At 43.0% G+C, this 25535-nt stretch overlaps 1 protein-coding gene across 4 annotated transcripts in view; it reads right to left on the bottom strand.

Annotated features, from left to right (window-relative positions):
- Positions 1-3455: 3455 nt before the first annotated feature.
- LOC139391027 (ETS-related transcription factor Elf-1-like) overlaps positions 3456-25535 on the bottom strand; it is a 76593-nt gene continuing 54513 nt past the window's right edge. For all 4 annotated transcript variants that reach the window (XM_071138497.1, XM_071138496.1, XM_071138498.1 and 1 more), the window contains 7 exons: positions 16662-16833; positions 16377-16481; positions 15929-16084; positions 15564-15647; positions 14648-14840; positions 12353-12733; positions 3456-5204 (listed from right to left, as the gene is read on the bottom strand). In XM_071138497.1, the coding sequence (XP_070994598.1) occupies positions 4412-5204; positions 12353-12733; positions 14648-14840; positions 15564-15647; positions 15929-16084; positions 16377-16481; positions 16662-16833 (1884 nt within the window). In that variant the 3' untranslated portion in view covers positions 3456-4411. The remainder of the gene's footprint in view (positions 5205-12352; positions 12734-14647; positions 14841-15563; positions 15648-15928; positions 16085-16376; positions 16482-16661; positions 16834-25535) is intronic.

Genomic DNA, 25535 nt, shown 5'->3' with positions numbered 1-25535 from the left:
AATCAAACAGACTCCAACCTCTCCACAATGGCCAGAGAGCTGTGTAAGGACATCAGAGGTAAAATTGTAGACCTGCACAAGGCTGGGATGGGCTACAGGACAATAGGCAAGCAGCTTGGTGAGAAGGCAACAACTGTTGGCTCAATTATTAGAAAATGGAAGAAGTTCAAGATGACGGTCAATCACCTTCGGTCTGGAGCTCCATGCAAGATCTCACCTCGTGGGGCATCAATGATCATGAGGAAGGTGAGGGATCAGCCCAGAACTACACGGCAGGACCTGGTCAATGACCTGAAGAAAGCTGGGACCACAGTCTCAAAGAAAACCATTAGTAACACACAACGCCGTCATGGATTTAAAACCCTGCAGCGCACGCAAGGTCCCCCTGCGCAAGCTAGCGCATGTCCAGGCCCGTCTGAAGTTTGCCAATGACCATCTGGATGATCCAGAGGAGAAATGGGAGAAGGTCATGTGGTCTGATGAGACAAAAATAGAGCTTTTTGGTCTAAACTCCACTCGCTGTGTTTGGAGGAAGAAGAAGGATGAGTACAATCCCAAGAACACCATCCCAACCGTGAAGCATGTAGGTGGAAACATCATTCTTTGGGGATGCTTTTCTGCAAAGGGGACAGGACGACTGCACCGTATTGAGGGAGGATGGATGGGGCCATGTATCGTGAGATCTTGGCCAACAACCTCCTTCCCTCAGTAAGAGCATTGATGGGTCATGGCTGGGTCTTCCAGCATGACAATGACCCGAAACACACAGCCAGGGCAACTAAGGAGTGGCTCCGTAAGAAGCATCTCAAGGTCCTGGAGTGGCCTAGCCAGTCTCCAGACCTGAACCCAATAGAAAATCTTTGGAGGGAGCTGAAAGTCCGTATTGCCTAGCGACAGCCCCGAAACCTGAAGGATCTGGAGAAAGTCTGTATGGAGGAGTGGGCCAAAATCCCTGCTGCAGTGTGTGCAAACCTGGTCAAGAACTACAGGAAACATATGACTTCTGTAATTGCAAACAAAGGTTTCTGTACCAAATATTAAGTTCTGCTTTTCTGATGTATCAAATACTTATGTCATGCAATAAAATGAAAATTAATTACTTAAAATCATACAATATGATTTCCTGGATTTTTGTTTTAGATTCCATCTCTCACAGTTGAAGAGTACCTATGATAAAAATTACAGACCTCTACATGCTTTGCAAGTAGGAAAACCTGCAAAATCGGCAGTGTATCAAATACTTGTTCTCCCCACTGTACTTTAAACCAGTTTGGATGCCAGGATATCATATTGATAGCCTGCTTTAAAAAGACTGAGTCTGATGAGGGCTGATGTTGAACGTAAAGATCAGTTTGGATTCCAGTGTATTATATTGAATAAACACTGAAGTGAAATTGAAGCAAAATTTGTTTTATTATTATATTTTCTTTCTTTAAAAAAATCTAGTTTCAGCATAGGAGGAAACCATGGAAAACCCAAGACAAAGGAAAACAATCAAGCACAATGATCGGACAGACAGAGTGGACATACCCCAACATCTCACATACAACAGTGCTTACAAGGACAATGTTGGCCAGAACATACTTGCGTTGTACATACAACGTAAGCGTCTGTAAGCAAGACAATCCAATCACCCCCACCCACAGATGTCAATGCAGTCAATTATCAACACTAAAGACAGTGTTGGTCCTCTTTGTAACCCTAGAGAGCATCGATTGTCATAACTTGGCATCTCATTTGTACTGTACAACGTTCAGATTGTCAATGCAGAGGCAGAGAACTCTGATTGACATAAGACTGATGCTCTGCAAAGTTTGTCTTCAGGTCCTGAGCTAGAGTGCGTCAGATGGTCTGTTGTTCACTCCAGCTAGAGGTATGTCCACTGTTAAAGGGGATGACAAAAACCAAAGCACATACAATACAATCTTTAAAAATTACACAGGTCAGGTGATATCTATAGAGATGATAATTTGCTTCAGAGCAAATCACTTTGAGTACAAAACAGAGAAAATGTAATCATCAACACTGCACTGATTATATGGAATGCTTAAACATTTTAATATCAGCTTTTTGGAAGAAAGAAAATGACACCTGGTTATTTCATTTCATATACTTTGTATATTTTCCCTCGGGTTTTGCATATGTAAATAATAAAGAATTTAGACATTCACAAAATAAATACATTTGTGGCCTTAAATTGAACCTCAATTATATATATACAGTGTATATATATATATATATATATGTATATATATATATATATATATATAGATATAGAGAGAGAGAGAGAGAGAGAGAGAGAGAGAGAGAGAACAAAACATGTTGGTCCCATGTTTCATGAGTTGAAATAAAATATCCCAGAAATATTTCATTGGCACAAAAAGCTTATTCCTCTTAAATTCTGTGCACAAATTTGCTTACATCCCTGTTAGTGAGCATTTCTCCTTTGCCAAGATAATCCATCCACTTGACAGGTGTGGCATATCAAGAAGCAGATTAAACAGCAAGATCATTACACAGGTGCACCTTGTGCTGGGGACAACCTTTTTTTTAAAGGTATCTGTGACCAACAGATGCATATCTGTATTCCCAGTCTTGTGAAATCCATAGATGAGTTTCTAATGAGTGCCTAATTATTTAATATGAACTGTAACTGAGTAAAATCAATTAAATTGTTGCATGTTGCATTTATATTTTTGTTCAGTATATACTACATATATAATCAGGATTAAACGCCTTAATGGGGAGATAGGAGGCTAGTAAAATATGTTATATTTTTCCTCCGTATCTCTTTCTCTCTCCCTGCATCAATTCTGAGGCTATATACAAACAGGTTTGTGATTGGATTGTCCAAGGGGACAGGAAAATGCACATTTCCATTGTAACACATTGCTGTAAGGCCATGTGTAATGAAGGGAATGCACACCTAATCAACAATGTGATAATAAGGGTGGAATCTGGAAGAAATTCCAGAAAAGTCTAAACAATCTGAACTGTCATTTATTCTTCTCACAGACTTTACCAATCAAGAGTTTGAACCGTTGTACCTTTCCGTATAAGGCACTCTTCAGAAAAGGTCTGTGAGGTACATTTCCATTGATCGTCCTTAGAAAAAGAAAGTGGAGACGACGTGCAGACAATTACACATTTTCTACTCAACAAGTCTGATTTCATTGCATTCTCCCACATGAGTTCCCATCTCCTGTTTTTAGTTTGCTGTTTTTGTCTCTGTTAGAATTGATACAAGTCTGATGAGATGTACTAGTAGGAAGAGAATGGAGTAGTCTAACTGGCACGTGTGGTAGGGGAGATTCCTGGTTATCCCATGGCTATTCTCCTGGTGGGGCGGGGCTACTGACAGTAGCAAGGTAGGTAGATAGTTCGATAGGACCTCAATAGAGTACCACAGTATGAATCACAATACCCATAAAAGCTAGCGGTAAAACAAGAATCGTTTTTCCACCATACATTTTTCCCATAGGGAATTTTAAATACTTAAAATAAGGGCTGTGTTTTATGTAGGCTTACCCTGGCATGACGTTTTGCTAACTGTGTAAATCTCTCTATGACATGGTGACTTTTATCAATATATATGCCTGTATTTGCCCCCTAAAAATGTCATGCTAATTAGCTGCTAATGTGGCTGTCATAAAGAACTACAAATTCCATGATGATCTGGACGAGACTGCCGAATCGAGGCAAAGGTAACAATCTCTGGATTAAGTATCTAACGTTAGCTAAATTTAGTAATGAATAAATTGGCAAAATGTATTTAAATTGATAATTCTGTGAACTGTCTTGTGCAAGTTTTAAATTGACACAATACCTGTAAGCAAAGTGTCAGCTAGAGATGACATGTAGGAGCTTGCAAGGATTTGTAGTCTTGCATGATGTCTACTTTGATGCAAATGAGCATTTTCAAGTCTGAGAGTAAATAGAACCGACTATATTGATAAAAGTCACCTTGTCCAAGAGATATTTACATGGTTATCAAATGTAACGCCACAGTACGCATATACGAAACAGCCCTCATTTTAAGTGTTTCTAAAATTCACTATGGGAAAAATGGATGGTGGAAAAATGGTTGGAACCATTTCCCTGTTTGACAGCTAGGTTTTATGGGTATTATGACACCTCTATTGTGGAACTCTATCAGATCAATGGAGCCTTCAACAACACATCACAAAACAATCCCTTGATGTTCAAATGTAGGCTCGTCACCAGAACAGCTGTGAGTATACAAAAATATCCTGCAGGGGCCAACATTTGGCCTGTTTGTCGCTCCATATTTCAAAAATCCATCGCTTTTCAAAATCAGATTATCATTGGGATAAGGAAAAGGAAACTTAGTTAAGAAGTCTTTTTTATGTTGATTCCAATAGTCCAGCTTTGGTGGGAGAGTCCAGGCCTACTAGGCCTCCGTGGGTTCTGTCTTGATCTGGATGAAGGAGGAAGGGAGGTGGACGGTGATCTCCGGCAGCTCCTGGAGCCCCTTGACCCCCAGCATGTGCTCTGGCTGCAGAGCCATCTCCCCACGCACCTCCAGCTCCTCCACAGGGGTAAGGCCCTCGCTGGGGCTGCTTCCCTGGGCAAGGTGTCCGTTCACTGGAGACTCGCTGCCAGTCTCCACCTGGCTCTGCCCAAGACTTTGATTCGTCCCAATGATCACAGTCCTGTAGGTGAGCTCTGCTTCCCCTGCCTCCATCCCAAAGGACGGGTCTCCATTAACCCACGACTGCAGGTAGTAAGGGTCCAACATCTCCTCCTTGATGCCGTGCAGGCCATGGAGGAGCTCGTCACCGCTCGAGGACTTGAGCACGGTGGCGATGACTGTTCCTGGTTGCTGGGCCACCATGGGCTGACCAGTGGCCGTGTTGAGGGTAACTAGGCGGGGGAGACCATTGAGGGAAGCTGTGGTGGAGTTGATGACCCCCGTGGTGGCAGTGGTGGAACCCAGACTGGTGACCAGAAACTGGTGTTGCTGGTGTTGATGGTGGTGGTCCTGGAGGCTGCCCGTCCCGGTGGCCAAGGAGGCCGTCTGGATGGTGAGGACGTCCTTGCCCCCCGCAGTGGTGGAGGGGACAGTGTGGAGGATGATCCTGGGCGGGGAAGAGTTGCTGGAGGAGTCACCGTTGGACAGGAGGGGCTGCAACTGGCCGGACGATGTCAGGACCATGGGAACGGAGGTAGCCATGTTGATGTTCCTGAGGAGAAAGAGGAGATCAGGTCAATCAAATGTATACAATAAAACCCTTTTTGCATCAGCAGTTGACACAAAGAGCTTAACAGTCAGGTTCAGACTCCATTGGACACAGAATTAAATAGAACACTATTCTAGTATAATCTACTATAGTATAGAACATACTATGTTTAGGCACACAAGTAGCTTCCAGCATGTTACATACTGTCATTCTATATGAGCTTTCAAAATCTGATTGCAACAGACCACATCTCAGTTGTGAAAGGTATAACAGAATACGCAGCAACAGACTATTCATTATGTTTTACAGCATTCAGTTTATCAAGAACAAATAGCACTCAATACACTTATGTTGAATGGACTCTCAAGGACAAAGAGAAGGCCCAAAAATGTATGGATTCTTTAACCAAAGAATTTAACCAGAATTATTTCATTGTTTAATAATTTCACTGATATTATGATTATTCTTATTTTCAATGACATTCTGATATAATCTCTTCAGTTTGTGTAGGAAAGGAAAGGTTTAAATCTGAGGAAATAAAGATGCAAACAGGAATTTTCTTTGGTGGTCACTAGGGAGATACATCTAGCTAGATACAGTTTAAGTCGGAAGTTTAGCCAAATACATTTAAAGTTTTTCACAATTCCTGACATTGAATCCTAGTAAAAAGTCCCTATTTTTTTTTCCATCACATTCAAAGTGGTCAGAAGTTTACATACACTCAATTAGTATTTAGCATTGCCTTTAAATTGTTTAACTTCGGTCAAACATTTCAGGTAGCCTTCCACAAGCTTCCCACAATAAGTTGGGTGAATTTTGCCCATTCCTCCTGACAGAGCTGGTGTAACTGAGTCAGGTTTGTAGGCCTCCTTGCTCGCACACGCTTTTTCAGTTCTGCCCACACATTTTCTATAGGATTGAGGTCAGGGCTTTGTGATGGCCACTCCAATACCTTGACTTTGTTGTCCTTAAGCCATTTTGCCACAACTTTGGAAGTATGCTTGGGGTCATTGTCCATTTGGAAGACACATTTGCGACCAAGCTTTAACTTCCTGACTGATGTCTTGGGATGTTGCTTCAACATATCCACATAATTTCCCTTTCTCATGTTGCCATCTATTTTGTGAAATGCACCAGTCCCTTCTGCAGCAAAGCACCCACACAACATGATGCTACCACCCCTGTGCTTCACGGTTGGGATGATGTTTTTCGGCTTGCAAGCCTCCCCCTTTTTCCTCCAAACAAAATGATGGTCATTATGGTCAAACAGTTCTATTTTTGTTTCATCAGACCAGAGGACATTTCTACAAAAACTATGATCTTTGTCCAAATGTGCAGTTGCAAACCGAAGTCTGGCTTTTTTATGGCGGTTTTGGACCAGTGGCTTCTTCCTTGCTGAGCGGCCTTTCAGGTTATGTCGATATAGGACTCATTTTACTTTGGATACAGATACTTTTGTCCCTGTTTCCTCCAGCATCTTCACAAGGTCCTTTGCTGTTGTTCTGAGATTGATTTGCACCAAAGTACATTAATCTCTAGGAGAAGGAACGCATCTCCTTCCTGAGCGGTATGACGGCTGCGAGGTCCCATGGTGTTTATACTTGCATACTATTGTTTGTACAGATGAACGTGGTACCTTCAGGTGCTTGGAAATTGCTCCCAAGGATAAACCAGGCTTGTGGAGGTCTACACTTTTCTTGGCTGATTTCTTTTGATTTTCCCATGATGTCAAGCAAAGAGGCACTGAGTTTGAAGGTAGGCCTTGAAATACATCCACAGGTACACCTCCTATTGACTCAAATGATGTCAATTAGCCGATCAGAAGCTTCTAAAGCCATGACATCATTTTCTGGAATTTTCCAAGCTGTTTAAAGGCACAGTCAATTTAGTGTACGTAAACTTTTGACCCACTGGAATTGTGATACAGCGAATTATAAGTGAAATAATCTGTCTGTAAACAATTGTTGGAAAAATTACTTGTGTCATGCACAAATGAAATGTCCTAACCGACTTGCCAAAACTATGTGCATGTACACCCTGGCCCATCTACTGTTGCTAGCCCCAATTCTGACTTGTGCTCTGACTGCTCTGCTTCACTGATTTCTGCTCTCGTAAAAGCCCAGATTTTCTGCACGTTAACCCGAGAAGCTTATTACCTAAAATGAACCAATTGAAAGTGTTGGTTCACAGCTCCAATCCATATGTGTTGGTCATTACTGAGACATGGTTAAGGAAGAGTGTTTTAAATACTGATGTTAACCTTTCTGGTTGTAAACTTTTTCGGCAAGACAGATCTTCCAAAGGTGGGGGAGTGGCAATCTTAACCAAGGATCACCTTCAGTGCTCGGTGGTCTCCACCAAGTCTGTCCCCAAACAATTGCATGTGCTGGTTTTAAACATTAAACTTTTAAATAGCTCTTTGTTGACTGTTGCTGGGTGTTATCATCCTCCATCAGCACCGGCCTGTACCCTACCTGCCCTAAGCTCTCTCCTGGCCCCTTACACTAAGTCTGAATTTGTCATGCTAGGTGACCTAAACCGGGACATGCTTATACCACCTGACCAAGTCTTAAAGCAATGGGACTCCATAAATCTTTCTCAGACTATTACCAATCCCACAATGTATGACTCCAGACACCCAGAAAAGGCTACTCTCCTTGATGTTATCCTCACAAATAATCCTAATCCTAGGTATCAGTCGGATGTTTGCTGCAATGACCTTAGTGATCACTGTTTTACAGCCTGTGTTCGTAATGGCTGCTCAGTGAAAAGACCGGTCCTGATTTGTTATAGATGCTTGCCAAAAAACAATAATGAGCAAGCCTTCCTTCATTAACTGGCCTCTGTAAAATGGTATAGAATCAGCTTGATCCCCTCTGTCGAAGAAGCTTGGACCTTTTTTAAAATATTTTCAGTGGTATTGTTAACAAACACGTGCCCATAAAGAAATTGACAATTAAAAACAGGTTCAGCCCCTGTTATGATCGTGATCTTGAAGTGGTTACTCCACCTCAAGAATTGCATTTGACTCGGCACACGCATACTCAGGCTGACTGTCTCTCGTTCAGGCAAATGAGAAATAAGTGCACTCAGGCTATCCGGAAGGCCAAGTTAGTTACTTTAAGGAGCAGTTCTCTCTCTGTGGGTCTAACCCCAAGAAGTTCTGGAAAACGGTTAAAGACCTGAAGAATAAACCCTCCTCCTCACAGCTGCTCATGTCCCTTAATGTTGATTATGTGGTTGTTACTGACAAGAAGCATATGGCTGAGCTCTTTAATCACCACTTCATTAAGTCAGGATTCCTATTTGACTCTGCCATGCCTCCTTGCCGTCCAACATTTACTCATCTCCCACCCCTTCTAATGTGACTATTCCCGATGCTTCTCCCTCTTTATCCCCTGCCCCGCTACAAAGTTTCTCCCTGCAGGCAGTCACTGAGTCCAAGGTGCTAAAGGGCCTCCTGAAACTTAACCCACAAAAAACATCTGGGTCAGATGGTTTAGACCCTTTCTTCTTTAAGGTTGCTTCCCCTATCATCGCCAAGCCTATCTCTGACCTTTTTAACCTGTCTCTCCTTTCTGGGGAGGTTTCCATTGCTTGGACGGCAGCCACGGTTCATCCTTTATTTAAAGCGGGAGATCAAACATATCCTAACTGTTATAGGCCTATTTCTATTTTGCCCTGTTTATCAAAAGTGTCAATAATCAACTGACTGGCTTTCCTGATGTCTGTAGTATTCTCTCTGGTATGCAATCTGGTTTCCGCTCAGGAAATGGATGTGTCACTGCAACCTTCATGGTCCTCAAGGATGTCACCATTGTCCTTAATTATAAGCAATGTTGTGCTGCTATTTTTATTGACTTGGCCAAAGATTTTGATACGGTAGACCATTCCATTCTTGTGGGCCGGCTAAGGAGTATTGGTATCTCTGAGGGATCTTTGGCCTGGTTTGCTAACTACCTCTCTCAAAGAGTGCAGTGTATAAAGTCAGAAAATCTGCTGTCTCATCCACTGCCTGTCACCAAGGGAGTACCCCAAGGCTCAATCCTAGGCCCCATGCTCTTCTCAATTTACATCAACAACATAGCTCAAGCAATAGGAAAATCTCTCATCCATTTATATGCAGATGATACAGTCTTATACTCAGCTGGCCCCTCCCCGGATTTTGTGTTAAATGCTCTATAACAAAGCTTTCTTAGCGTCCATCAGGCTTCCTCTGCCCTTAACCTTTTTCTGAACACCTCCAAAACAAAGGTCATGTGGTTTGGTAGGAAGAATGCCCCTCTCCCCACAGGTGTGATTACTACCTCTGAGGGTTTGGAGCTTGAGGTAGTCAGTCACCTCATACAAGTACTTGGGAGTATGGCTAGACAGTACACTGTCCTTCTCTCAGCACATATCAAAGCTGCAGGCTAAAGTTAAACCTAGACTTGGTTTCCTCTATCGTAATCGCTCCTCTTTCACCCCAGCTGCCAAACTAACCCTGATTCAGATGACCATCCTAACCATGCTAGATTACAGAGACATCATTTATGGATCGGCAGGTAAGGGTGCGCTCGAGTGGCTAGATGTCCTTTACCATTCGGCCATAAGATCTTCCACCAATACTCCTCATAGGACACATCACTGCACTCCTCTGTAAACTGGTCATCTCTGTATACCCATCGCAAGACCCACTGGTTGATACGTATTTATAAAACCCTCTTAGGCCTCACTCCCCCCTATCTGAGATATCTACTGCAGCCCTCATCCTCCACATACAACACCCGTTATGCCAGTCACATTCTGTTAAAGGTCCCCAAAGCACACACATCCCTGGGTCGCTCCTCTTTTCAGTTCTCTGCAGCTAGCGACTGAAACAAGCTGCAACAAACAGTTTCATCTCAATCTCTTCATTCAATGTCACTCTTACTGACAGTTGTGGCTGCTTTGCGTAATGTATTGTTGTCTCTACCTTCTTGCCCTTTGTGCTGTTGTCTGTGCCCAATAATGTGTGTACCATGTTTTGTGCTGCTACCATGTTGCGTTGCTACAATGTTGTTGTCATGTTGTGTTGCTGCCATGCTGTGTTGTCATATGTTGCTTCATTGCTACGTTGTTGTCTTAGGTCTCTCTTTATATAGTGTTGTGTTGTCTCTCTTGCCGTGATGTGTGTTTTGTCCTATATTTAGGAGGCCATTTGCCTTTTGGTAGGCCATCATTGTAAGTAAGAATTTGTTCTTAACTGACGTGCCTAGTTAAATAAAGGTTAAAAGAATATATAAAAAATAAAAGATAGCAAAGAATATATCAAATTTTTCTGGAAACAATGTTCATATACTATTTTAACCTTAGTGCTTAGAATAGCCAATTATATTTCCAGCAATCATTTCATTTGTTTGGCCTCTTTTTTTAAGGCCTTGGGATCAACTTGAGGGTTAAATTAATACATTCTGGGAAATGTAGCATTTTCCTAATTTTTAACTAAATTTAAGTGATTCATGAAAATTTGAATACAGGTTTTGTTCTCCTTGATCATTCATTTGATGATTTTGTCCTGAAAATCAATTGTTTCATCATGGTCGTTCCACCTCAAAAAGCACGAGAAATAGGATTTGACATCCATCTCAGACTGTTCTGAAATCCTTTCTGTTGTTAGTTAGATAAGATTACCATTCCTGCAACATTATTTTGTTGAAATATAATTTGATCTCCAGATCTCCTCTAGTGGTCAGGACCTGGTAATATCAGGATGTCGGACGGGACATAAACCTAAAAACCTAACAAACTCTCTGAACAGCGGGGGGGAAACAAATTCACTGAGAATACATTACATAGAATAATGAAACAATATTCTGAGTTGCAGCTCCATCCTACTTGTCAATAGAGAACTGATACTGTATACTAGTTGTTGGGTTGGGATTGGAGTGGTGTGTGGGGGTTCCGTTGGTGGCTTTTGACCATTTCTTTGGATTACTCGTGTCAAACTCATTGTTCGAAAAATGGTTGGTCCAAATCGGATGTAATGTACTATATTTAATAAATATTTTATGAATCCTATAAATTACAATGGCCAATTTGGGTGCAATCAATTTGCTTAACTTCTCAAAAATAATTTAGCTGTTTCTAACTACAGAAAGGATTTTAGAACAATCTGAGATGGTGGGTGTCATGGCTTCCTGAAATGACATGGAATGACCCAACAATATTTTATTTGCATGCATATAACAACATGTTTGATGCACAATATGTATATTTGTATAGACTATACTTAATGTAGAATAGACATTTGAATTTCACAGAATTCAATTATATTTACTTTAACTCAAATTTCAATTATGTATCCTGTTTACTACTTCAATTCAAAAGGAATTTATTATGAGGAATTCTCAATTGAGCCCAACCCTGGTGTGAAACATTGTTGCATTTAAACTTTAGATCACTGGTTAGTTTGTATGCTGAACATTTAACATTTTAATAATTTAGCAGATCTTATCCAGAGCAACTTAAAGTAGTGAGGGCATACATTTTACATGCTGGTCCCTCATGGGAATCGAACCCACAACCCTGGTGTTGGGACACTATGTTTGCAATGGGAAATAATAGTTGTATTATGATTTGGAAATGATTAACCTAATGGTTCTGTTTTTGTATTCTTAGGATTTGAACCTACTGGCTTATTATGTCATAGTGAATGGGCTGCTTCTTCTTTAACATGATACTGTGTGTGTGACTGCTGTCTTTCCATTTGTCTGTGTTTTACAAAAAGTATATTCTCCTAAATGACGTGCGCAGGTACTGTATTACAGGCCCTGTCCTCTCAGCATCACGAGCCTGCCAAGCTCACATCCTTTGATGTGTCACTGTTGATGTTTTGGTGATAGTGTGATAGTGGTGGCGCTAGGCTACCATAAGGTCTGTAAGCAATGATGTTGTTGTCGCTGGCAATGCTAGTGCGGGTACGGTCTCTGTTTTTCGAGATTTGGGAGTTTGGTACACTGTTTTGGAAGATATTTTCCCAGGCCTAGGTCCAATAGCCACGGTTCACTATGTTACCTGTGTTTGTGTGTGCGCGTTGCATGTGTGCGTGCACATGTTTGCATCTGCGTGTGTATGGATATGCGTGCGAGTGTATGCATGTGTGTGTGTACATATGTCCATCCATCTGTTACCTCGTGTTGTACGAGGAGGCCGGCACAGCCGCCCCCTGGTTGGGCTGCAGCACGTGGACCGTCTGGATCATCTGTTCTGCATGTGTCCCGTTGACCTCATGGTACAGCCTTCCATCCATATCAATGGGTTCTCTCTTCACTTGTTTTACCGATATAGGATGGCGCCCGTCAGCATGGTTTTTTCCGTGACCGCCTCTGGGGCCTCCACGGCCCCCCATTCCCCGGCCGTGATGGCTGGGGCGCTGACCCCCGTAGCCAGCGCTGAGTTCGGGGCACGTGTCCTCATCATCGATCACCACTAGGTCAGGAGGCATCTCTTTAAACTGGTAGACCAGCCGCTGGCCCTCCACCTTAGCCAGGATACCGCGCTGGTAGTAATACCTTAGGAGGGAGAGTAGTCACCGTTAAGGTAAGATCATGATTAGTATTGAGTAGGTATTGAGTAAACATGAAGTAACATTACAGACAGAATAATGATGGGCTAGGTTTTGAATAAGGTCCACCTTGAATACCTTGAATAAGGTGACACTGGAATAGATGATTGCTTTGCTCTATTTCTTTTATAACCTGGTCCTTGATAATGTTGACCTCATATGGGACTTATAGTCCTGGTACAAAGGATGTCTGGGGTCCATAATAACCTTTTGTGTGGGCTCTTCTATTTATAGATGTCAGCCAGACTTGTCTGCCTGACACCCAGTGCCTTGCTCACTGTATTAAAACTAATTCTCAGTGTGTTTCATTGATGTTATAATACTGCCTTCGAGATGGGGGCGAGTTGAGATTTTGTTATTTCTGCACTTGAGGACGACACTATGTCGGTACAACACAATATACTGTGCAGTATGTGCGGTTTGGCGTCTATGTGATCTGGGAGCACTTATTATATTTTTTACTTTTTGTAGTGCTTTTTACTACAGCTGCACGGGCATTTTAGCATGATACCCTTCTTAACTGTGCAGGCCAATTATGTATTTCTATTGTTATGATATGAGGGGTAGTTTTGTACAAAAGGCTGTGAAGTATCATACCAGAGCTGGTGCTCCGCCCACCGGTCAAGTGGGCGGAGCATTGAGAAGAAGATCAGCTCGAGAGAAGTCAAGTGAGAGAAAGCTCCAGTCATCCTTGTGTTTTCCCACCAGTTAGCTTTCATTGTGTTAGCCAAGGCCAGTGTGTGTCCTTGTTGATATACCACACACACACACACACACTTTGGTTGAAGCTAGTTAGTTGCCTACATACACTGTGCGGTGCTGTTCCATGCCTGTGCATCTTCAGCATTATTAAACCACCTCAACTGGAATCCTACCCGCCTGTCATCTGTGCCCTTACCAGCACACGGGAGCGAACACATAAAGTAACACTTTACCTAAAGAATATACAGTCCACTAAGTCCTCACTTACAAGTTTAGTGTTAGGATATAGACAAACACAATACCATGCACTTTCACAATGCATCCCCAGATGGCAGCACGAACTAGAGTCCAGGGCTGAAGTTAGAGATAGCGTTAGCGCAATGACTGGAAGTTTATGGGTATCTGCTAGCATGCTAGTAGATACCCATAGACTTTCAGTCATTGTGTGAATGCTAGTGAGCTTTGGCTCGCAAAACTACCTCTAACTTCCTTTATAATGGACACAAAGACATACAAATGGTATTCCACGAGTTCATCTGACTCTGGGGAAGTAGATAAAGGGCATCATTGCCAAAATCCCGAAGTATCCCATTAAGTCCAGAGAGCTGTCAGGATGATTGGCAATCTGTAGGCCAGAGAACTTGGCCTACCAGTGTTTGATGCGGTTTTGTGTTAGTTAGCCTCTTTAGTTTAGGAATGATTATTTGTAAGGAACGGCAGGTAGCCTAGTGGTTAAGAGTATTGTGCCAATAACTGAAAGATCGCTGGTTTAAATCCCCAAGGTGGGAAAGTCTGTGTAGGACACATTTCGTTTGAATGCATCCAGTTGTGCAACTGACTAGGTTTTACCTTGTAGTTTTCTTTTTGGATATATTTATTTTGGGATCACCACTTTAAACAAATACTAACCTGGTGGACGATCATGGGAGTCATGACTGTGGTGGCCCTGGGCCTAAGGTAAAGTGGCTATCTCCCTGGGCACATGCATTCAATTCCTGGTTGCATATGCTTACTACTCACATTTATGATCGCATCAAAATCAGGTTACAGACCATGCCTAAGACCCCCTAAACATAACGAGTGCAGCAAAATCAGTAGGCTGGTTTCCTGAACACTATGATGTAGGCCAACACCATGTGTGTAATAACACTCCTCTCACCTGAGTGCCCTGCCCATGGTTTCATAGTTCATGTCAGGTTTGTTCTTGTGCTTGCCCCACAGTTTGGACACGGCCTTTGAGTCCACCAGCTTAAAGATGCCCTTCTCCCTCTGCGTCCACTTAATGTACTTGGGACAGGTGTTCTTGTCCTGCAACAGGGCCAGGAGGAACTCCCATAGGTAGATGGTGTTCCCTACGTAGGGGGGAGAAAAGAGGAATTTGCAATTTTAACATGTGAGCCTAATACTGTACATGTGAGCTTGGAGCTCTGCTACACCCGTCCATAATTCATTTAGGTTTTACCTAACAAATGAAAAAAGAAGGCAGAGACGCAATTACAGCACTCCCTCCCCATAACCTAAATCAATTAATTTGCCATTCTCATTGTGTGTGTGTGTGTGTGTGTGTGTGTGTGTGTGTGTGTGTGTGTGTGTGTGTGTGTGTGTGTATGTGTGTGTCTAGGGTTGGAAAATTGGATGGGGCTCTGAAAGTAGATTACTCATGTTTGGGAAATGGTTAGGACCAGAAGTGTTTAGAAACAGCGACCCCTCCAGCAGCCACTTGTATACGTGTCCGGCTGAACCAACCCCCTCTCCCCATCCCCTCTCTGTGCTGTGCAAGGGAGCACACAGCCGCAATTACAGTTATTTCCCTGTGAGACACAGCACTTTGAGAGTACCTAATCAATTAGCAAGCTGAGGTCCAACCCAACTGGACTACATGGGCTGCTGGTTGCTGATTGCACCACTCTACAGGCAGAAACGTGCACATTAGCCCACAGAATAGGCCAAGAGAGAGACCTTGATTTCGATTGGCTGTTTTTTCAAGAGGCGAGTCAGTTGAGACAGGGCCAGGAGAGACCATGATTTCAATTGGCTGTTTTTCGAGAAGTGAGCTGGTTGAGAAGAACACTCACCTTTGCCCTCCTTGCTCTTCTTCTTGAGTGGCAGGCTGGGAGTGGTGATGGGGGAGTATGGACGCACCGCCCGCGGCTTGCGCACTAAGACGGGAGAAGCATTCAGGTCAAAACTTTGACACCAAATTAAGCACATCACTGTCAGTGGTTAAATAAAAACACAGTGTGCTAATAAGGCTGTAAGCTGTGGCTAGTAAGCACCTATATTTACCAATGCACTCCTGTGTTAACTCTTAAAAAATCTCTTCGAAGAATGAGTGTAAATTGAATATTTTAATCTAGAAGGTTAAAAACAAGACTAAATAACATTGTTTGACAACCTAATGTTTTGTAACACTACAGTCCATGAGGACCCCCTGTGGTACCTTTAGTTTTCCTCTGTGGTTTGGACATGCTCTTCTGAGGGATCTCGTCCATGGAGGATGTTTCCTCGTCCAACGATACATCAATGCAGCCATTGGCCTCCGGCCGAAGAGGGATGTAGGTGTAGTCAGACTCCAACATGGTCCCATAGGTGTGAACTACAACAATGGAGAAAAGTAGTACAGTCAATTTTACTCCCAGTTATGTAATATTATGAGACTGTGAACTAAAGCAACAGCCAGAGATAATTATGGGAATTAATGAAAATACTACAAATGAAACTGCCTACAAAAACGTATACGTTTTAACAATGTTTTGAAAGTGGTAAATGCTTTGAGGTAGAAATTGGATTCAGTTAACAAACAAGTGGTACCAAAAGATTTTTAAAAATACTCCTTCCCCTATCCTCCCTCCTAGCAAGTAGCAACAACAAAACAACACAAATCGTACTCATGCGCTTCTCGTCCAGGATGTTGTTTGGTGACTCCATGTTGAGAAGGGCTGCCGCAGCCTCGTTGGTCTCCATGCTGTCCTCTGTGCCCGACACCGTCGTTTCTATTGGCCAATCAGACAGGGATTGTCATCAGAACATGAAACAGACAGATTTTAAGACAAACTTGAAAGGATGTTACAATCACTAGGGGCGAATTCTAGGTAATACCAGGCCCTGTCTGTAAAAAAACCCTAGCCCCTATCCCTTAGGCATGCGTGTGTAAAGTATCATCTCCTCCTCACCTGAGAGGCCCACGTCTCCGACCATAATGGGCTCCTCCACCACGTGTAGAGTGGTGTCCACCATGATGCCGTTGGCCACCTCGTCCGATTCCATGCCCGAGTAGACCTGCATCAGGTCAGTGGCGGGCACCTGCTCTACGATGACAGCTGGAAACACGGACGGGTCATCCAGCTGGACACACAGAGAGACCAACAGACAAACAGAGACCACAGACGTTAGATCACAGAATTACATGTGTATGTCTATTGCTTCGTTTTTAGCTTATGGGCAATTACACGATAACAATATTACGCAGAGACTGATTTTTCAATTTTAAATTTTCAAACAAAAACCATTGATTTCAAAGTTTTACAAACCATACAGCTCTGTGCACAACAACTACTTCGAACAATTTTCACAGTAAAAAAAAAAAAAAGAATTCCTGGAAAAACTGTGCAGATGCAAAATTTATTACAGTAACCGAATTACGGTAAAATATCCATCCATTTTATTCTGATACCAAATGTTATATCTGCACAGTTCTTCTGGTAAATGTGTTTTTGTTACATTTTCAGTGGAGATTTGTAAAAGTTGTCCTTGTGCATAGAGTTATATTGTTTGTTAAACTTTGAAATCAATGGTTTTGTTTGGTATACATTTTTTCTTAACCATGGTAAAGTTCATGTAGGCCTACACACTGTGCTTTTACGGTTGTTCTGATATATCTCACACATTGGCTTTGTCCACATGCAGGTGAACAAAAAGGTATGACTTACTCGTAAATTATTCATACTCGTTTCACATACAGGGAGACAGACATGAGACATGGCAAGAAAACGTATGTGAACCCTTTGGAATTACCTGGATTTCTGCATAAATTGGTCATAAAATTAGATCTGATCTTCATCTAAGTCACAACAACAGACAAACACAGTCTGCTTAAACTAATAACACACAAATTATTGTATTTTTATTGTCTATATTGAATACATAATTTAAATATTCACAGTTTAGGTTGGAAAAGCTAACCTGGAGTACAATCACTGAGACGAGATTGGAGATGTTGGTTAGAGTTGCCCTGCCCTATTAAAAACACACTCAAAAGTAAAATTTGCTATTCACAAGACGCATTGCCTGATGTGAACCTCGAACAAAAGAGATCTCCGAAGACCCAAGATTAAGAATTGTTGACTTGCATAAAGCTGGAAAGGGTTACAAAAGTATCTCTAAAAGCCTTGATGTTCATCAGTCCACAGTAAGACAAATTGTCTATAAATGCTGTCCAGGCCCTGAGGCTGCTTTGCTGCCTCAGGGCCTGGACAGCTTGCTATCATCGCCGGAAAAATGTATTCCCAAGTTTATCAAGACATTTTGCATGAGAATGTAAGGCTATCTGTCCACCAATTGAAGATCAACAGAAGTTGGATGATGCAACATGAAAACGACCCAAAACACAGAAGTAAATCAACAACAGAATGGCTTCAACAGAAGAAAATACACCTTCTGGAATGGCCCAGTCAGAGTCCTGACCTCAACCCGATTGAGATGCTGTAGCATGACCTCAAGAGAGCGGTTCACACCAGACATCCAAAGAATATTTCTGAACTGGAACAGTTTTGTGAAGAGGAATGGTCCAAAATTCCTTCTGACTGTGGTGCAGGTGCGATCCGTAACTAGAGAAAATGTTTGGTTGAGGTTATTGCTGCCTAAGGAGGGTCAACCTGTTATTAAATACAAGAGTTCACATACTTTTCCCAACCTGCACTGTGAATGTTTACATGGTGTGTTAAATAAAGACATTAAAAATTATAATTGTTTGTGTGTTATTAGTCTAAGCTGACTGTGTTTGTCTATTGTTGTGACTTAGATGAAGATCAGATAACATTTTATGACCAATTTATACAGAAATCCAGGTAATTCTAAAGGGTTCACGTACTTTTTCTTCCCACTGTATCTACGTAAACCCATATTTCTCATTGGACCAACCTAGCAAGAATTGACGTAAACTGCTGATAGTAACGCTAGATCATTTTCAACTGATTTTGTACAAGACTGAGTGTACAAAACATTATGAACACCTTCCTAATATTGAGTTGCACACTATTTTGCCCTGAGAACAGCCGCAATTTGTCGTGGCATGAAAAGTGTTCCACAGGGATGCTGACACATATTGACTCCAATGCTTCCCACAGTTGTGTCAAGTTGGCTGGATGTCCTTTGGGTGGCGGACCATTCTTGATACACACGGGAAACCGTTGAGCCTGAAAAACCCAGAAGCGTTGCAGTTTGTTAATATATTTTTTTTTATTTTAGCCCTTTTTTCTGCCCAATTTCTTAATATTCAATTGGTAGTCAGTCTAGTGCCATCGCTGCAACTCCACTACTGACTTGAGAGGTGAAGGTCGAGAGCCACGCGTCCCGCGAAACACGACCCCGCCAAGACACACTGCTCACTTAACTTGGAAGCCAGCCGCACCAATGTGTCGGAAGGAAACGCTGTACATCAGCTTGCAGGTGCCCGGCCCACCACAAAGAGTCACTAGAGCACGGTGGGACAAGGAAATTCCATCCGGCCAAACCCTCCCCTAACCCAGACGATGCTGGGTCAATTGTGCACCGCTTCATGGGTCTCCCGGTCACGGCCGGCTGTGATACAGCCTGGGATCGAACCCGGGTCTATAGTGACGCCTCAAGCACTGCAAACCGGTGCGCCTGGCACATACTACCATATCCCATTCAAAGCACTTAAATATTTTGTCTTGACCATTTACTCTCAATGGCACACATACACAATCCATGTCTCAATTGTGTCAAGGCTTAAAAAAACACCTTTAACCTGTCTCCTCCCCTTCATCTGTAGATGATTTATTTATTTTTTCACCTTTATTTGACCAGGTAGGCTAGTTGAGAACAGGTTCTCATTTACAACTACGACCTGGCCAAGATAAAGCATAGCAGTGCGACACAAACAACAGCACAGAGTTACACAAACAAACATACAGTCAATAATACAATAGAGAAAGTCTACATACAGTGTTTGCAAATGAGGTAGGATAAGGGGGTGAGGCAATAAATAGGCCATAGTGGCAAAATTATTGCAGTATTGCAAATTAAACACGGGTGATAGATGTGCAGAAGATGAGTGTGCAAGTAGCATTACTGGGGTGCAAAGGAGCAAAATAAATCAAATAAATAACAATATGGCGATGAGATAGTTGGATGGGCTATTTACAGATTGGCTATGTACAGGTGCAGTGTTCTGTGAGCTGCTCTGACAGCTTGTGCTTAAAGCTAGTGAGGGAGATATGAGTCTCCAGCTTCAGTGATTTTTGCATTTCGTTCCAGTCATTGGCAGCAGAGAACTGGAAGGAATGGCGGCCGAAGGAGGAATTGGCTTTGGGGGTGACCAGTGAAATAAACCTGCTGGAGGACGTGCTCGGGTGGGTGCTGCTATGGTGACCAGTGAGCTGAGATAATGCGGAGCTTTACCTAGCGACAACTTATAGATGGGTTTGGCGACGGATATGAAGCGAGGGCCAGCCAACGAGAGAATGCAGGTCGCAGTGGTGGGTAGTATATAGGGCTTTGGTGACTAAACGGATGACACTGTGATAGACTGCATCCAATTTGCTGCATAGAGTGTTGGAGGGGCTATTTATTAAATGACATCGCCGAAGTCAAGGATCGGTAGGATGGTCAGATTTACTAGGATATGTTTGGCAGCATGAGTTAAGAATGCTTTGTTGCGAAATAGGAAGCCAATTGTAGATAATTTTGGATTGAAGATGCTTAATGTGAGTCTGGAAGGAGAGTTTACAGTCTAACCAGACACCTAGGTATTTGTAGTTATCCACATATTCTAAGTCAGAACCGTCCAGAGTAGTGATGCTGGGTGGGTGGGTATGTGTGGGCAGCGATAGGATGAAAAGCATGCATTTAGTTTTGCTTGCATTTAAGAGCCACGGAAGGAGAGTTTTATGGCATTGAAGCTCGTCTGGAGGTTAGTTAACACAGTGTCCAAAGAAGGGCCAGAAGTAAACAGAATGGTGTCATCTGCGTAAAGGTGGATCAGAGAATCACCAGCAGCAAGAGCGACATCATTGATGTATACAGAGAAAAGAGTCGGCCCGAGGATTGAACCCTGTGGCACCGCCATAGAGACTTCCAGAGGTCCGGACAACAGGCCCTCTGATTTGACACACTGAACTCTGTCAGAGAAGTAGTTGGTGATCCAGGCGAAGCAGTCTGCCCGATAAGAATGTGGTGATTGACAGAGTCGAAAGCCTTGGCCAGGTCGATGAATACAGCTGCACAGTACTGTCTCTTATCGATGGCGGTTATGATGTCATTTAGGACCTTGAGCGTGGCTGAGGTGCACCCATGACCAGCTCGGAAACCAGATTGCATAGCGGAGAAGGTACGGTGGGATTCAAAATGGTCGGCGATCTGTTTGTTAACTTGGCTTTCGAAGACCTTAGATAGGCAGGGTAGAATGGATATAGGTCTGTAGCAGTTTGAGTCTAGAGTGTCTCCCCTTTTTAAGAGGGGGATGGCCGCGGCAGCTTTCCAATCTTTGGGGATCACAGACGATACGAAAGAGAGGTTGAACAAGCTAGTAATAGGGGTTGTAACAATTTCGGTGGATAAGTTTAGGAAGAGAGGGTCCAGATTGTCTAGCCCTGCTGATTTGTAGGGGTCCAGATTTTACAGCTCTTTCAGAACATCAGCTATCTGGATTTTGGTGAAGGAGAAATGGGGGAGGCTTGGGCAAGTTGCAGAGGGGTGCAGGGCTGTTGACCGGGGTAGGGGTAGCCAGGTGGAAAGCATGGCCAGCCATAGAAAAATACTTATTGAAATGTTCAATTATCGCATATTTATCTATGGTGACAGTGTTTCCTAGCCTCAGTGCAGTGGGCAGCTGGGAGGAGGTGCTCTTATTCTCTATGGACTTTACAGTGTCCCAGAACTGTTTGGAGTTAGTGCTACAGAATGCAAATTTCTGTTTGAAAAAGCTAGCCTTTGCTTTCCTAACTGCCTGTGTATTTTGGTTCCTAACTGAAAAGTTGCATATCGCGGGGGCTATTCGATGCTAATGCAGTACACCACAGGATGTTTTTGTGCTGGACAAGGGCAGTCAGGTCTGGAGTGAACCAAGGGCTATGTCTATTCCTGTTTTTTTTTTTAAATGGAATGGGGCATGCTTATTTAAGATGGTGAGGAAAGCACTTTTAAAGAATTTAACAGGTGACATCAATAAGGGATCAAAGCTTTCAACTGGATTCACCTGGTCAGTCAGTCATGGAAAGAGCAGGTGTTCTTAATGTTTTGTACACTCTTTGTACAACAGATTAAAACCTACCCAAACCAGAAACCGTGAATAGATGGCAGCATTCGCACAAAATTTAAAGCACGAACCACCGCATTTAACCATGGCAAGGTGACTGGAAATATGGCCAATACAAACAGTGTAGTTATTCCCTCTGTAAGTCAATCAATCAGGCAAAACGTCAGTACAGAGACAAAATGGAAGTGCAATTCAAAAGCTCAGACACGAGATGTATGTGGCAGGGTCTACAGACAATCACGGACTACAAAGGGAAAACCAGCCACGTCACGAACACCCTGGTCTTGCTACTGGACAAGCTAAACACCGTCTTCGCCCGCTTTGAGGACAATAGAGTGTTTACGGACATATTCAATCTCTCCCTATCCCAGTTTGCTGTCCCTGCTTGCTTCAATGGGTCCACTATTGATCCTGTACCCAAGAAAGCAAGGCAACTGAACTAAATGACTATCGCCCCGTAGCACTCACTTCTGTCATCATAAAGTGCTTTGAAAGGCTAGTTAAGAATCATATCACCTCCAACTTACCTGACACCCTAGATCCACTTAAATTTGCTTACCGCCCCAATAGATCTACAGACGATGCAATCGCCATCGCAATGCACACTGCCCTATCCCATCTGGACAAGAGGAATACCTATGTAAGAATGCTGTTCATTGACTATGGCTCAGCATTCAACACCATAGTCATCATTAAAGTCGGGGCCCTGGGTTTGAACCCCACCCTCTGCAACTGGGTCCTGGACTTCCTGGAAGGCCTCCTCCAAGGTGGCGAAGGTAGGAAAAAACACCTCCACTTCGCTGATCCTCAACACAGGGGCCCCACAAGAGTGCGTGCTCAGCCCCCTCCTGTACTCCCTGTTCACCCATGAGTGCGTGGCCTCGCACGCCTCCAACTCAATCATCAAGTTTGTAGATGACACAACAGTAAGAATGCCTGATTACCAACAATGACGAGACAGCCTACAGGAAGGAGGTGAGGGCCCTGGGACAGTGGTGCCAGGAAAATAACTTCTCACTAAAGGTCAACAAAACAAAGGAGCTGATCATGGACTTCAGGAAATAGCAAAGGGAGCATGCACCTATCCACATCGACGGGATCACCGTGGAGGAGGTGGAAAGCTTCAAGTTCCTCGGCATACACATCACTGACAATCTGAAATGGTCCACGCACACAGACAGTGTTGTGAAGAAGGCACAACAGCGCCTCTTCAACCTCAGATGGGTGAAGAAATGTGACTTGGCCCCTAAAACCAAACTTTTACTGATGCACAATTGAGAGCATCCTGTCGGGCTATATCACTGCTTGGTACGGCAACTGCACAGACCAGAGGGTGTTGGGGTCTGCCCAACGCATCACCGGGGGCAAACTACCTGCCCCCCAGGACACTTACAGCACCTGATGTCACAGGAAAGCCAAAAAGATCATCAACCACACGAGCCAAGGCCTGTTCACCCCGCTATCATCCAGAAGGCAAGGTCAGTACAGCTGCATTAAAGCTGGGACAGAGAGACTGAAAAACAGCTTCTATCTCAAGGCCATCAGACTTTTAAAGAGGCATCACTTAATAATGGAACACGAGTCACTTTAATAATGTTTAAATAATGTTTACATACTGCTTTACTCATCGCATATGTATATACTGTATTCTATTCTACTGTATTTTAGTCAATGCCACTCCGGCATTGCTCAATCTAATATTTATATATTTCTTAATTCCATTCTTTTACTTTTAGATTGGTGTGTATTGTTGTGAAATGTTAGATACTACTGCACTGTTGGAGCTAGGACCACAAGAATTTCACTACACCCGCAATAACATGTGCTAAGGCCTCCCGAGTGACGCAGTGGTCTAAGGCATTGCATCGTATTGCTAGCTGTGCCACTAGAGATTATGGGTTTGAGTCCAGGCTCTGTCGCAGCTAGCTGTGACCAGGAGACCCATGGGGCGGCGCACAATTGGCCCAGCGTTGTCTGGGTTAGGGAAGGATTTGGCTGGCAGGGATGTCCTTGTCCCATTGTGAGCTAGTGACTCCTGTGGCGGGCAGTGCACACTGACACGGTTACCAGGTGTGCGGTGATTCCTCTGACACATTGGTGCTTCTGGGTTAAGTGGGCATTGTGTCAAGAAGCAGTGAGGCTTTCTTTGGGGTGTGTTTCAGAGGACACATGGCTCTTGACATTCACTTCTCCCGAGTCCATACGGGACTTGCAGTGATGAGACAAGACTGTAACTACCAATTGGAAATTGGGGAGAACTTTTAATATATATATAAATAACTTTATTAAATATGTGAATGTGACCAGTAAAATGTTGTTTGCATTGGTTTGATTTGAGGGAGAGCTCATTTCAACAGTATTTCAGTGTCCCACTGGGACATTCTTATTGCTGGGAATTCCAGACACACCCCCTCATTTCCAGCACAACATTTCTCAACACAGGAAGAGCTGAGGACATTTCTCAACTAAGGAAATTGCCAGAGCTCTGGCCAAACCGTATGAGGACCATATGAGAAACTGTTGCGTGTGGCAACAAAGCTCACTTGGCAACACTTTTCAACACTTACTGCGTCCACCAGTGTTACCCCTATCTTATTTTCCAGAGGGGTTGCCAACAAACATTCAGGGTCTATTTAAATATTTGAAAAAATTGTGAACAGGCCTATAGGTGGGGGTTCCCACTTGGCTCTATATAATGGTAGGGGAAACACTGTCTACAGTAGGTCCACCAATGTGACATGGCAGTTTCTTTCCCAGATAAGCTTCTCTTATCTCTCATTCTGTGAATCCTTGTGGAGTAAAGACACAGATTTTATTTTCGGACAGAGGGGTAGAGCACACTGTTATTTTCCTATCTTCAATAGCACCACAAAAGGAGGCTGTGTGTATGGCACCTCTTTCTGTTTGTTTTTCCCATAACATGCCCAAAAGAGTCCAGTTCCAGATCCAAAAGGACATGGAGCAGGCAGGACTCATAGCTTTTCCTTTACCGTTAGGTTAAGTTATTCTAAATATCAAACAACCAAAAATGCTCTAATAAAATGGTGCAAAGTATTTTGGTCTGCACTCATAGCCAGAGGAAGAAAAATAAATTCAGTGTCAGTTTCTGAAAATTACCAGGAGATGGAGACAGACTACAGCTCTTTGCCTGATTGTCATCTATGTGCTGCTTTGTACTACCCCCCCCAAAAAAAAAAAACATTAGTAGCCAAATTCCTTGTCACATTGAAAGTCCAGTAACAACAGTTTGACTTGAAATTCCAAAATGGTGTAATGAACAACAAATAGGTATAAAAGTAATAACAAACAACGTTCTGAGTTTTTTTTTACATTTACTGATGATTTTACGAGCCCCTAACCATCAATGCAGTACAAATAAGAATAATATATAAAAGTAACGAGTAATTAAAGAGCAGCAGTAAAATAACAATTGCGAGACTACAGTATATACAGCGGGGTACCGGTACAGGGTCAATGTGCTGTGGCACTGGTTTGTCAAGGTAATTGAGGTAATATGTACATGTAGGTGGAGTTATTAAAGTGACTATGC

The sequence above is a fragment of the Oncorhynchus clarkii genome, chromosome 31 (genome assembly GCF_045791955.1).
Source record: "Oncorhynchus clarkii lewisi isolate Uvic-CL-2024 chromosome 31, UVic_Ocla_1.0, whole genome shotgun sequence".
NCBI classification, from domain to species: Eukaryota; Metazoa; Chordata; class Actinopteri; order Salmoniformes; family Salmonidae; genus Oncorhynchus; species Oncorhynchus clarkii.
The sequence above is the reverse complement of the archived record's forward strand: the minus strand, read 5'-3'. Positions and strand labels throughout refer to the sequence as shown.